Source organism: Nansenia antarctica (assembly GCF_963989245.1).
Source record: "Nansenia antarctica genome assembly, chromosome: 14".
Taxonomy (NCBI): Eukaryota; Metazoa; Chordata; class Actinopteri; order Argentiniformes; family Microstomatidae; genus Nansenia; species Nansenia antarctica.
Genome location: NC_137684.1, coordinates 22,906,025 through 22,919,803, shown reverse-complemented (window position 1 = coordinate 22,919,803; position 13,779 = coordinate 22,906,025). Strand labels below are relative to the sequence as shown.

The 13,779-nt window shown below is 48.5% G+C and overlaps 1 protein-coding gene across 1 annotated transcript in view; it reads right to left on the bottom strand.

Annotated features, from left to right (window-relative positions):
- Positions 1–2,542: 2,542 nt before the first annotated feature.
- Positions 2,543–13,779, bottom strand: part of LOC308169993 (UPF0606 protein KIAA1549) — a gene marked incomplete at both ends in the record, with an annotated part of 28,817 nt that continues 17,580 nt past the window's right edge. Inside the window, 8 exons of the mRNA XM_080544724.1 lie at positions 2,543–2,791; positions 3,581–3,741; positions 5,485–5,627; positions 6,051–6,103; positions 8,323–8,643; positions 9,171–9,315; positions 10,194–10,423; positions 11,893–12,116. Of these exons, the coding sequence (XP_080400850.1) occupies positions 2,543–2,791; positions 3,581–3,741; positions 5,485–5,627; positions 6,051–6,103; positions 8,323–8,643; positions 9,171–9,315; positions 10,194–10,423; positions 11,893–12,116 (1,526 nt within the window). The remainder of the gene's footprint in view (positions 2,792–3,580; positions 3,742–5,484; positions 5,628–6,050; positions 6,104–8,322; positions 8,644–9,170; positions 9,316–10,193; positions 10,424–11,892; positions 12,117–13,779) is intronic.

Here is a 13,779-nt window from a genome sequence, read left to right as displayed (position 1 = left end):
ATTTAAGTTATGTTGAGAAAGTGTCAAGTGAAGTTGACACTGCTTTAAAAAATATATACAACACTGTACCTGTTATTCCATACAGTCTATGCCTGAAAGACTTGTAAACACAGCCGTGTTAAGACACCCTATGATAGGCAGGTGTGAGACAGGATGGTAGACAAAAGGTTAAGTCCATAAGGCACATGTTGGCCATAAGGACCCATAGCGATGTCAAGCGATATGAAATAAAAACCATATTAATTCCTTGAGCAATGCGTGTTTCCTACATCAGCGTATGAATCTCAGCCTGATGGGTCTGGTCTAGTTTGTGCTTGTGTGTGGAGTTAACCTGTGAAACATGTCGGTTTTCTGGGTTTACTGGAACACTGGTACTTACTACGCTGACTTCATCCAGATGAGAAAAGTCATTGAATAAATGTTATTTTCAACCCTGTGATCAAAAGCAATACTTTTTTCTTTTATTTAAATAATATACCACTTCAATCCACCACAGCATCACGTTATGTGTGGGGAGTACCTGTCGAAAAGGAAATGTCATCTTAACAAAACGTTTAAAACCAGAGGAATCACAAAGACACATCAAGAAGGAACTTAAAAGAAACATGAGGCAAGGTCATTCAAGGTCAAGAAATTCATAAGCACAAAAAAAAGAATCAATTGACAGGTTACAGTTAACTGTAAACAACCAAGGTTAAAGTTCACATAATTTCAGCTTCCTTTAGTGACAGTATCATCGAAACAAACACTGAGAAATGCTGCGAAACAAATTCATAACGGCAACGGAACATTTCAATACTGCATGGAGAGAGGAGGAAATAAAACCAATGAGAATGGTTTGAACACTGACCCTGTCCTCAGCAGGGGAAACACTGCATCATTTCCTCCAGCAATACGTACAATACCTCCTCCTCGTGACCTAGGAACCTCTCATGGTACTGCCGGGACCTGGACAATAACCACTGGGAAGCCACGGTGCACCAAGCAGTATGCCAACAGTGCATCAAATAGAATAAAAAATATGCTATAGCATATATAGATACATACATAGCATATACACTCTGATCCCCAAGTTATTCTTTATAAGTTAAGAGTACTGCTAATAGTCTGCAAACAAATTCAAATAGAAACTCATACACTGTTCTACCCATTGGGTCCAGTAACAGTAACCTCTGTTACTGTACAGCACGTACAGTAATACTGTGGTATCAGGTTCACCATACTGTATGTCGGTACTGAAAGAGGCTCTGGTCTTGTGGTACCACGCAGCTGTCACCTGGAGAAGGAACGAGACATGGAGACGTTGTGTGAAAGACGCTGACAGCAGAACAAGGCGACAAGCACCGAGGGAGGAGACGCTGAATGACAGTTCAAAACCTAAACCTAAACAGCTTTGTATTGTACGGTATTACTGTATCGGTTAGTTAGGGTGTGGATGTGATCTACAGTATGTGTTATTGCAGTAGTCTATGTCTTTCTGTTGTCTAATGTCGTCTTGTTCTGTGTTGACCTCTGACCTTCGTCGTGCAGTCGTTCAGATGAGGCCGTTGACCTCCTGAGGCTGTCACAACACAGTCACAGTCACAGTCACAAGGCTCGTGGCAGAAAAAACACAAAGCTTACAAATGATCCCCTAGAGAGGAGGATGAAGCTGCTTTTACAGCTCTGTACATAGTGGTAAACTTCAAATAACAAATACCGGATTTGGAGAAAAGGTGAAGACTTTAGTCACCTGGGTCTAGCAGATCACGTGGTACAACAGCAAGCTAAGCACGCTAGCATCTGCCAAATAGTACGGCTTTTTTTATTAGACAGGCGAAGATTGTTAAAGCCTGCAATAACAAGATGATAGTGAAGGTAAATCTCACGGCGGAAATGGTGTTAGTATAGGAAGAAAAAAGGCAACATGAGAATCAAACCAAATGATTAAATCACACAAAGCGTCTAGACTGCTGTTAAACACGGGAAAAAAGCGGCAGAACACCTCAAATTAAAAAAAGAAACGAAAAAAACACAAACAAACTCGACAGGGTTCAGTCGCGGCCGGGCTTTGACAGAAATGCCCCGGGCCCACGTCGGAATGCAGAAAGCAGGGGGGGGAACAAGTTCAAAGTTCAAATCACCTCCCTCCAATCACAATCTAGCGGTATGGTCACCTGGTCCATACATTGTATGCCATAGGACAGTCTGGGTTCTGATGGGGGGGTACGTACTCCGTCGAGGGCGGGGGGGAGGGGAGTCCGAAGCCCTCGAGAACAAGTCATATGATGATACTGTTCAGGCTAAGGCTGCGGGTCTATAGACACACACACACACACACACACACACACTCTACAGGAGACCACATCCTCCCTCCTTCACTCAGTCAGGTCTGGTCTGGCCAGGGGGAGCCAGTCTGTCTCTCTCTGTACACAGGGACTTCCATGGGAAGCATTGCTAGTGTCGGCTGAGCAGGGCAGGGGCCCGGCAGGGGGCAGTGGTATGACTGGTGGAGGGGGTCAGGGAGGGGAGGTGGTGGTGGGGTGGGGTGGGGGGGGCTGTCTCAGCTGTGGTAGCTGGGCACAGGTGCCTGTTTCTGGGAGAGACGCAACAGCTCCTCCCTGATGGCCTTGATGAGGGAGGCGGAGGAGTGGTTGGGGGGGGAGGGCTCGTCGTGGGTGGGGGGTAGCCCAGAGGAGGGGTAGCCCAGGCCCAGGGTGTCCAGGTGGGCCGGGGGGGCCGAGGGCTCCCTCAGGAGAGCGCTCCTGGGCATCTGGAACACAGAGGACGAGTAGTCAGGGTAGCACAGGTCCTGAGGCCCCCAGGGAGGGGAGGAAGAGGAGGAGGAAGAAGAGGGAAAAAGAGAAGAGAGAAAGGGAGTTTAGAGGGAGAGAAAAGGAAGTAAGTGTGTTGTCATACAAATGTCTAACTGGCTGTGGTTGTCTACAGTCTAGAGTCGTCATAGAGGAAGATTCATCTACAGGTTCATAGAGAACGGGGTCCAACCTACGACTCTTCCTACTGTTATTACTGGTGTTATAATACAGTCATATACTGTAAGACGCATTATTAACACTAGAACAGCCGTGCCTTTTTTACCTACTATAAGAGCCACCTCGGGGGTCAAATGACCATAGTCTTTACAATGGTATGCTGCTATTTACACACAACGACCACTAGTTGGCCGGCTTGTAAACTAGCCTGCCTCCTACACAGAAAAACTGCTAAATAGCTTTATACTGGGTACTGGGTGGTCGAACGCACATATCTAGGAAAAGTCATGAAAGGAGGGTCCTGAAATTTGTGCAAAGATATAAAAAATAATTTTTTACTCACAGGGTCAAATGTCCCCTACGCATGGCTGTTCTAGTGTTAAAGCACGTCAGTGTGTATTCAGAGGTTTAGAGGAGGATGTTTAGAGAAGAAACAGAAGAAAAGGTTTCATAGAGGATGAGGTCAGGGTTGCCAGATGGAATCGACAATTTCCAGCCTAAGCACAGTCTAAAAACTGCTAAATCCACCAAAAACCAGCCCATCTGGCAACCCTGGATGAGGTTCTCCCCTTTAGGAGGTAGTGTTGTATGGAGGCAGAGTGACTCACTGCGTCCCTGTTGGAGCGGTCTGGAGGTCTGGAGTAGTCCTCCTCGGGGTAGGGGCTCCAGGCCGGGCCTCCTGTCTGGCCCGGGGGGGCCCTGCCCCCCGCTGGGTACCCGTTGATCCGGCTGGACAGACCCACCTGCGTCAGGTGATGGAGTTGGGCACCTAAACACACACAGACACACACAGACACACACACACACACACACACACGCACGCACGCACAAGCGCAAGAACGCAGGACAAGACAGTCACACAGACACACAGAAAAAACAGACATATATTAAAATTCGTATACTTATGCTTTTATTTTTGCTATTATTGTTTTTGCTATTATTATTATTATTGCGATATTATTCGATTGTTGCACTAGAGATGTGTTGGTCATCAGTTGTCATTTTAAGGCAGCTACAGCTTTCTATGTTAATGACTTCCTCTTCTCTTCTCTTCAGCGCTCTCAGACACACTGTCGGAAATCCTCAGTGGCCTCTAATACGATACTATACGTGATGCAATTTACTCGGTTCAAATGCACTCTCTCACTCTATCTATCTCTCTGTCTCTCTCTCTCTCTCTCTCTCTCACTCTATCTATCTCTCTGTCTCTCTCTCTCTCTCTCTCTCTCTCTCTCTCTGCTGCACTCTAGAACAGAGTCCATTTAGAAGAGTGTAAGTCACGCAGCGCGCCAACACCCGGCTCCTCAATAATTCAATAGACACAGGAGGACTGACAGGTTTACCAGAGAGAGAGAGTGTTCTGGGTCAGACACAGGCAGGGTCACCTCCCTGGGACCAGAGAGAGAGAGTGTTCTGGGTCAGACACAGTCAGGGTCACCACTGGGACCAGAGAGAGTGTTCTGGGTCAGACACAGTCAGGGTCACCTCCCTGGGACCAGAGAGAGTGTTCTGGGTCAGACACAGGCAGGGTCACCACTGGAACCAGAGAGAGTGCAATGTTCTGGGTCAGACACCTTCAGGGTCACCTCCCTGGGACCAGAGTGAGAGTGTTCTGGGTCAGTCAGGGTCACCACTGGGACCAGAGAGAGTGGGGTGTTCTGGGTCAGACACAGTCAGGGTCACCACTGGGACCAGAGTGAGTGCAATGTTCTGGGTCAGACACCTTCAGGGTCACCTCCCTGGGACCAGAGTGAGAGTGTTCTGGGTCAGACACCTTCAGGGTCACCTCCCTGGGACCAGAGTGAGAGTGTTCTGGGTCAGACACCTTCAGGGTCACCTCCCTGGGACCAGAGTGAGAGTGTTCTGGGTCAGACACAGTCAGGGTCATCTCCCTGGGACCTCTGCAGAATAGTCCTCTCCCGCCAGAAAACAACAAGCCGTGGTCTGCTCTAAGGGCACGTGAGGGGAGGAGGGTTCTTGGAACGTAACAGCCAATACAATTGCGAGCGCATTCTCCCATCGCTCCGTCCAGTTCAATTCAAGCCAGATCGGCTAATCTAAAATCTTACAGGACTCCAGAAGAGGTGTTACAACAACATGATCTGGAGGTGTTTGGCTACGCGAGACTAGACGTAGTGAAACAGAACCAGAGACTGCAGCAGTGTTACTCCTACCGTTGAACAGGCCCCCGCCCCGCCTGTTATACCCCCCCCCCTAAAACCTTTGGGCTTAAAGTACACAGCACAGAGAACTCAAAGGAAAATGTTGCAAATAATTAGAACTTCAAACCCTCATGCTGATGTGTGGAGCTCTGTTAGCCGGCCTTAGAAACTAATTAGTATGAATGAATGAATGAATCGTTTAATGACCACACGACCAAGGGCGGTGGAATTTGTTACAGAACAAAAACAAATGTAACTTGTTGTAAGTCGCTTTGGATAAAGGCGTCAGTCTCTAAAAATGTCAATGGAAATGTTGTGGGGAAAAACATGAAGACTGTGGAGGAGCGTACCGCTGGCGCCCCCTACTGGCCGTGGCCTGGCGGAGGAGGGCAGGTCGTCGTACAGGCCTCTGCTGGAGTACAGGCTGTCAGGCTGGAGCTGCTCCCCGTGCCCTGGGTCCCCTGGAGAGAGGTAGCCCGAGCCCAGGCCCTGTCTGGAACACACACATGTACACACACGTCAACTACTACTGCACCTACCGTGTGTGTGTGTGTGTGTGTGTGTGCGTGTGTGTGTGTGTATGTGTGAGAGAGTGTGGGTGAGTATGCGTGTGTACCTATGAATCAAATAATTGTCCAAAATAATAAAGCTATTACCACCCCCGCCCCCCATACCGGGCCTTCTAAAGAGCCCAGTTAAGAGTCCATCGCTCAGACCTGATCCATTAAACTACTAAAATAAAGATGATTCACACTAAAACATTCATGAAGCCCAGAACACTGCCCTCTAAATGGATGAGAAGAGAGGGAAACCCCCCCCCCCCTCCCCCCCCCCCCCGCCCACCACAACAGCCCTGGGACTTCAGGCCAGATGAATGTATCCATGTACGGAGCAGTCGTTTCCTCGAGTTACTCACCTCTGCAGCAAGCCTTGGACTGAGGGAGGGGACAATCCTAACTCGGCATATCTCTGAGAAACACACAGAGAAACACAACGCGTCAGAGACACAGACACACAGAGAAACACACTGCGTCAGAGACACAGACACACAGAGAAACACACTGCGTCAGAGACACAGACACACAGAGAAACACACTGCGTCAGAGACACAGACACAGAGAGAAACACACCACACCAGAGACACAGACACACAGAGAAACACACACCACGTCAGAGACACAGACACACAGAGAAACACACACCACGTCAGAGACACAGAGAAACACACAGCGCGTCATAGACACAGACACACAGACACGAGGACAAAGAAGTCTCTAGACGATAAACGCAGGCTTCTGCTAGCAGTGCACTTACTGTACGTACTCCACAGCCCAAACAGACACCACACAGTACTAGAGCCAATCAACCCAGACAAAGCAGACGGGAGTTCTGACATAAAGAGCTGCAGCTTGATGTCCATTATGTACGTGGCTGTCTGCTACGTTTGGCCTAGAGTCTCACGTACGTACACGCACTAAAGCTTTTGTGTTTCGAGGCAGGGAGGAAAGGCCCCCTGGGTTTCGGAGCCGCTCCTCTTTTAAACTAACCTTTCAGAAGACGTTAAAGCGCCGAACCAGAATAGAAACTCTGAAAATAAACGGCTTTTTATGGGCCCACAGTGGAGTTTTTTGTCCTTTTTCTTTTTTGCATTCTCTTCACCTGAGGTACTGTAACCGCTGTTTTCACTAAACTGACTGAGATGACGTGAATTTACTGTATGAACGTCAGGTTGTTATTGTAAACAGGTTGTTCGTGTAAAAATAGGATTGGTGCTCGATGACGTATCTGGCTAAATAAAGGTTAAATAAAGTAGAAGGAGTGGGCGTGAACCTTATATACACAAAACCTCTTGTTTCGAAAAACATTTGGTGTTATTAAACCCATTCTGTAAGTCTGACATTGAATAGATCAGGCCACAGATACCCTGCGTGTGGCCATTATAGGCAGGAAACAGGCCTGGGATTGAAATAGTGAGTAAGGAATGCACTGAGAACACAGAACTATTACACACGATTATTGCTCTCACTATAAATGGAATGGAATTAGGGAAATTGCCCGGGAATATTTTATTGGAAGCCCACAGATGCATAGCCTACAGTATATGGCATTTATGATTTAAATATGTTTCAAAAGCCATAACTTAATCAGACATCTAATTGAATCACAAAATCAGCTCAATCGGCTCCAGTTTCATACAGCACCTCCGCTCATATTGGAGATGATCTTCCGCTGTCGTCACCATGTTGTATTTTTCCCTACAACGTTACGGGTCTTATTTTCAGCTCAGTCGAAGATTGACTGTTATTTTTCCCTCAACATTGCATTTTAAAGCCTTCAGCGTGGCCGCACCTACCCTCTGGAACTCCCTCCCCACAGTGATCCGCGACGCCCCCACCCTGGACTCCTTCAAACTAGCCCTCAATACTCATCGGTTCTCCAAGGCCTTTGGCCCCTAGTCATTGTTTCAGTTTTGTTTTGTTTGTTTTCTGTTTTGTCTGTCCGATCATTCCCCTGTAAAGTGTCCTTGGACTTTTTGAAAGGCGCTACATAAATTAAAGTTATTATTATTATTAAAGAGAGGTACGTACGGTATGGTCAGCGCTGTGTACAGTATGACACAAAAAGCGTAGGAACTGTTCCATCCACGCGTGGGACATCCTGTACGTACCGCACCGTCCTGTGAGCGGTGCTGTAAGCCCAGTGAGAGTGTGGGGGGGGGTGACGGGGGGGCGACAGATGGAGGAATTCCGAACTGATTAGTATCTAAGAGGAACTGATTAAACCTGATTAAAGCTGCGGGTGGGTGACACACTTCGTCGGCAGGGTAGCGGAAACCGGCGGAGAAACTTGAAGTGGAAACCTGAGCTTAAGACGAAAGAAAGGGCCTGAGAGTGTGAGGGGGTCATCCAACTCTCGTTGTCTTACATGTCTTACTGTCTGGTTTGATAGAGTGAATCTCCCGTTAGCTCTTTTCCCATGAGCAGACCGCTGAGGCGGGCTCAGGCTTAGAGGAGATCGATCCTGCCAAAGCCCGAGCTTATGGAGAAAAACAAAACACCCGAAGCGGTGTCGGATTTCAGCGGCGTAGTACGGTAGGACCGGTTAGGATCAAGCAGGAGGGCTGTCGGGAGGATCGGATGTTTTAATCGATAGGACCGTAGAGGGGCCAGACGAGTGTGGATACTCACCCCAGAGAAAGGGCTGAGGGCCGGGTAGGACGGTCCCCAGGACCGGGGGCCGCCGCCGCGGGGCGGAGGGCTGGAGTTGGGGGGGTTGGAGGGGTGGACCCCCGGCAGGGTGATGCCGGCGGTGCTGCCCTGGGAGGTGGGCGACACCAGGGCGAAGGCGTCGTCCAGCAGGGAGTGCATCTGCTGCCGGGCCTCCTCGATGGTGGGCTGGGGGGGCATGTAGGGGGGCGGGGGAGGGGCGTGTCCTGGAGGGGGGGAGATGGGGCCCAGGAACACGTCGTCGTTCGGGGAGGGGCTGTCTAGGATCTGGTCCGGGTCCAACTGGGAAGGACAAGAGAACGGGCGGGGGAGGGAGGGGAGGAGGGAGAAGGACATTAGCCAAGGTCATTATCCATAATCACTCAGTAATAATCTTAACGGTCTGCATTCTCTTCTTTAATCATGTCTTTCTGCATAACAAGAGAAAGAAAAAACGTTTCAAAATTGCCTTCTGTCAGAACTTAAAAATGTGAAGGGGACCAATTATCTTTACGAGTGCTAAATCTGTATTTGACTGGAAACATCAATCTCTATAAACATTATGGTATTGACTTTTAACAGACTGACTGCTTTTATCTGTACTCTGACATAGGAGCATCTGGGCAATGGCGTATTGATTTGGCTGTGAGTGCATGGATGTGTGTGTGTGTGTGGGTGTGTGTGTGTGTGTGTGTGTGTGTGTGTGTGTGTGTGTCTGTGTCTGTCTTTGTGCATGTGTGTATCCACTTGCATGCATGAAATTGTGTGTGTGTGTGTGTGTGTGTTTGTGTACGTATGAATATCTGCCCTTCCAGTCAGATTGAACCCACCACATAGGCCACGTTGTTGAAGCCGGGGTATTTCCGGTAGGTTCCGTCGCTGTCGGTAGTGATGAGGCGGTCCTTGTCTGCGTCCGACAGGCTGCCGTTCAGCTGGTGTTTCTTCCTCTGCTTGGGAGAACGCCTCCCCCTGCCGCTGAGAGAGACACATGTCAACACAGGGCAGCTGTCCCCCCCTCCCCTGCTCTCATATCATGGACAGGCAAACACATGGAAGAAGTGGGTTGATTGTGGTCCTCGACATATCATGCATGTCATCCCCCCTCTCTCTCTTCCATCCTTCCAATCTCTTCCTGTCTCTATCCCAATAAAGCAGAAATGCCCTAAATATATATATATATATTTAATATATATATTTAAAAAATGGTTTCACTTGAAACAAATCAGGACATGAGCCTCAAGACTGAAAATAAAGCGTGTCTTTGACCATTCTAGGATCAGAATGGAGACCCCCCCCCCTGCTGGCCCTTTAAAGATGCTGGCAGACTGACGACACATTCTAGGAACGATAGCCATCATCCAAACATCTTTTATACCAGCATGAGATCTCTCCTCTTTGTGTCTGCAGAAATCATGCAAATATAGAGCACTTTTGGGAGACGATACTGAAAGTTTCTCAATGATCTACAAAAAAACTCTGGTCTGATGTTTTTTGAACAGGGTATGAGACTTTAAGTAAACACAGACCTCGTGTTTTGATAGCTATGACGCAGCTGCACAAGAAATAATGAAAGTTTAGAGTTTTGGTTTTAGACAATACTAAAAATACACATAAAAATGGATTTCGGGTAAGCTTGCCCTTCGCAAAACCAAACACATATTCTGCTTCCCTATAGGTATAGAACTGTCTGAATTCCCCTGATGAAGAGTCTAAATGCTGTTTGTGGTGTTGGAATAACGCACTGGGTTGTATTGACATTACATAACGTTTGCAGGCCTTATCTATCTGTATCTATATGACCCCCCCCCCCGACCCCGCTTCAAAACAACCCCATGACCCCTTTGACCCCTGACCTCTTCTTGGGCTCCGTGAAGAGCGAGGGCATGTGGATGTCTGGGTCCAGGATCTTGTCGATCTGCATCTGGGCCTTCTGGTAGATGTGGTCCTGGTCCTTGGGGTCAGGGACACCGTCTGCGAGGTCGTCCATGGCGGGGAAGTCGTAGTGGCCCTTCCTCTTGGCCCGGAGGCGGATCTTGTTACGGTGGTGCTCGATCTCCGACTTGTGCCTCAACGCCACCTGGATCTAAAAAAAACACACGAAAAAAGACATTTAGCGGACGCTTTTATCCAAGGCCACTTACATTGCGGGGAGTGCAGACTGTACATGTTTCAGTGTATATGGTCCCAGCGGGAATCACAACCGCAACCTAAGTGTTTTTTTAACGCCCTGCTCTACCAGCTGAGCCACAGAGGAGCACTTTAATAAAGCAGAGACACATCACAGGACTGATGTGAGACACACCTAGCCAGGTGCAGCTGTTAGGGTAGACCAGACTACAGCACGTCTACACCAGAAGGGAGAGAGGACAACTCCACATACAAGTGGGATGCTCATACAGTTGTCCCATGTGAGGAACTGGGTAATAACATTTTTTGTGTTCCACAGTATTGTTATTGGTGGTATACTTCTTCTTATTCTTTTCCCCGCTTTAGTCAAATAGCTCAAAAAGTCCCTGACCAAAAATGCTATGAATTTGCATGCCACAACTAGAGAGCATCAGTAACTATGGCAGAAAGAATGACCATGATTAGACCATAGGTGGCGCTATAATAACCAAAAAGTAAATCATTAACTTCAGAATGCTGGCTTTTCCACTCTGTTGGATGAAAATGTATATCTATGTCTTTCCTCATGGGGAACATATTTGCCCCAAGAACCTATAAGGTCTGCCATGATGGATTTTTCTGCAGGTGCAAAATTGTGAAAAATGTGGTGCACATCTCTCTATGGGGTGTTAAAAAGAAAATTGATATGACAAGAAAGAACATTGGCCCAGAATTTTCTAATGGTCTGAGAATTTGCCCTGCTACGTCAATATTTATGGCAGTCGACAGCCTGATAGAGGGCACTACAATGTGTTACTATGTCGAAGCATTTGAAGATATATATAAAAAACAAGGACATTACAGATGTTTGACATTTTTGAAAATGTAGACACGTCTGTGACGTAATGCCGCTTCATTTGGTGTGGGCACGACAAGTGGCCACCCTCCTCCCCTCCTCCATCTTTTATGAATACGAAAGGACAGAGGATAGATGTTAAGGTAATGAAATTGTCCATTTAATGTTTCATAAATAACTGTCTAGACTCATTCTGTCTGTAATATAAAAGCAAACGTGATTATGAATGATACACGGTAACAAATGTCCATCCAGTTGTACTGCGACACTGTGGTCTGAGAGAAGCCGTCTGAGAGAGTGGAGGGTCAGTCTGTCTGAGAGAAGCCCTCTAAGAGAGTGGAGGGTCAGTCTGTCTGAGAGAAGCCCTCTGAGAGAGCGGAGGGTCAGTCTGTCTGAGAGAAGCGTCTAGGAGAGTGGAGGGTCAGTCCGTCTGAGAGAAGCCCTCTAAGACAGCGGAGGGTCAGTGTGTCTGAGAGAAGCCCTCTAAGAGAGTGGAGGGTCAGTGTGTCTGAGAGAAGCCCTCTGAGAGAGTGGAGGGTCAGTCTGTCTGAGAGAAGCCTCTAAGAGAGTGGAGGGTCAGTCCGTCTCACCTCCTTGTTGTACTTGTTGGTGTCGGTCACTCTGCCGTTGGCGGCGGGGCTAAGGGGGTGCTGGGGCGGGACCGGCATGGGCTGCATGGCGATCAGCTGGATCTTATTGGACAGCCGCCTGGTTCCGTCGGCGGAGCGGGACATCCGGTCCACGTGCTCAAAGATGGAGGCGGAGGACAGCTGCTCGTCCGTACCGCTCAGGGGACCGTTCATAGGGGGAGGACCTGAGGGAGAGAGGTCAAAGGTCAACACTATAGCCATGATAGAATATCTAGACACTTGAGTAAAAAAGAAAAAGAAAAAAAGACATGTCATGTAACTCTAGTCACCACCAGGGGGCAGACAGCACAAGGATGAGGCTTTGGGGCCGGTTTCACAGACAAGGCTTAAGATCAGTCCAGGATTAAGTCGCACTTGCAATGGAAAATCTCCATTGAGGATGCTGTTTAGTCTAGGATTAGTCTTAATCGGCGTCCATGAAACCAGGCCATTGTGTTGCAACGTTGCATCATACACCCAGATTATTCCCCAAACTCTCAACTCTCAAAGTAAAAGTGGCTGATCATCATTCCTGGCATGGGAAACGATAACAACAAAAGGAGGCATGCTCATGGTAAGTTAAAAAGTGAAAACATTTCCCGAACAAAGAGCACTGTGGTGGTTTGAGAAGGACGGCCCCTTGTTGGTGAACAACACCCTCTCTCCGTCGGAGTAGCGGGCAGGGGACGGACGACGTGAAGCGACGACACACAAAGCTCACAGACAAACACGGACAAGCACGCCACGGCTACGCGCGGCGACAAAACCTGACGTTTACTACGGACGAACACACGGACAGCAGGAGAGGACTCTTACCGATTCTATTCTTCCCTGAAAGCCACGACAGACGAGAGAGAGAGAGAGAGTCAAGGGAAGGAAGAGGAGAAAGAACACAATAAAGACACAGAGAGAGTCCAAATCAAATAAAAAGTACAAAAGAGTCCAAAAAACGTTATACAAGAAGAAATAGAAAGGAACTGTGTGTATACAGGCGATATCCTGTTTAACAACCTGGCCATACGAAATGAATTTGCCCTGACGTTACCATCAAACTCGGGTATTAAGAGACTGAATCACATGAACGGACATCGGTCGACGGAATCACCTCACCTTTCAACAGCCCCTGCGCTACATCACCACTGTTTACGTTACCCCTAAGCCCCCAACTGTCACTCTCTAACCGTCCGTACGGGAACGAGAACAGAACAAAACAGAGGGAGGGAGGGAGGGAGAAAAAGGGAGAGAGAGAGAGGGGAGGCAGAGGGCGAAGTGACTCATTTTGAGAGAGAGAGAGGGAGAGAATTCCAACGCTGATAACGTTGCTCTCCTTGTCCTCGCTAAGTCTATTTAGTCTGCGGGAGTCGGCGAAAAGGAGTCGGCTGTGTTTGGCACGGCCTGGAGTCGACCTGGGGGGGCCGACTGGGCCCTGGCGGAGATCGTATAAGCACAGGACATTAATGGGTGGGGTGGGAGGGGTGGGAGGGTTATGTTTCGGATGGGCTAAGAGGTCAGTGTATACGCCATACACTTGACCAGCCCAGACTACAGAAGTAGTGCATGGCCAGGGCATGTATATACAGTGTTGTCTGTAATGTGTATGTGTATATGGGCTATAGACTGAAGAGAGAGGGGGGATGGGAGGTTGGGTTGAGGATAAGGTCATAGAGGCTGAGTCTGGAGCCAGAGAGGCCATGTATGTACAGTAGACAATACAGGGAGGGGATGGGGAGGGGAGGGGAGGGGAGGGGAGGGGAGGGGAAGGGAGGCCGGAGCTGCAGCCATTCCTCTGTGGTGAGTCAGATTCAGTGTGTGCCTGGCTCTGTCTGCACCCCACACACACATGCACGC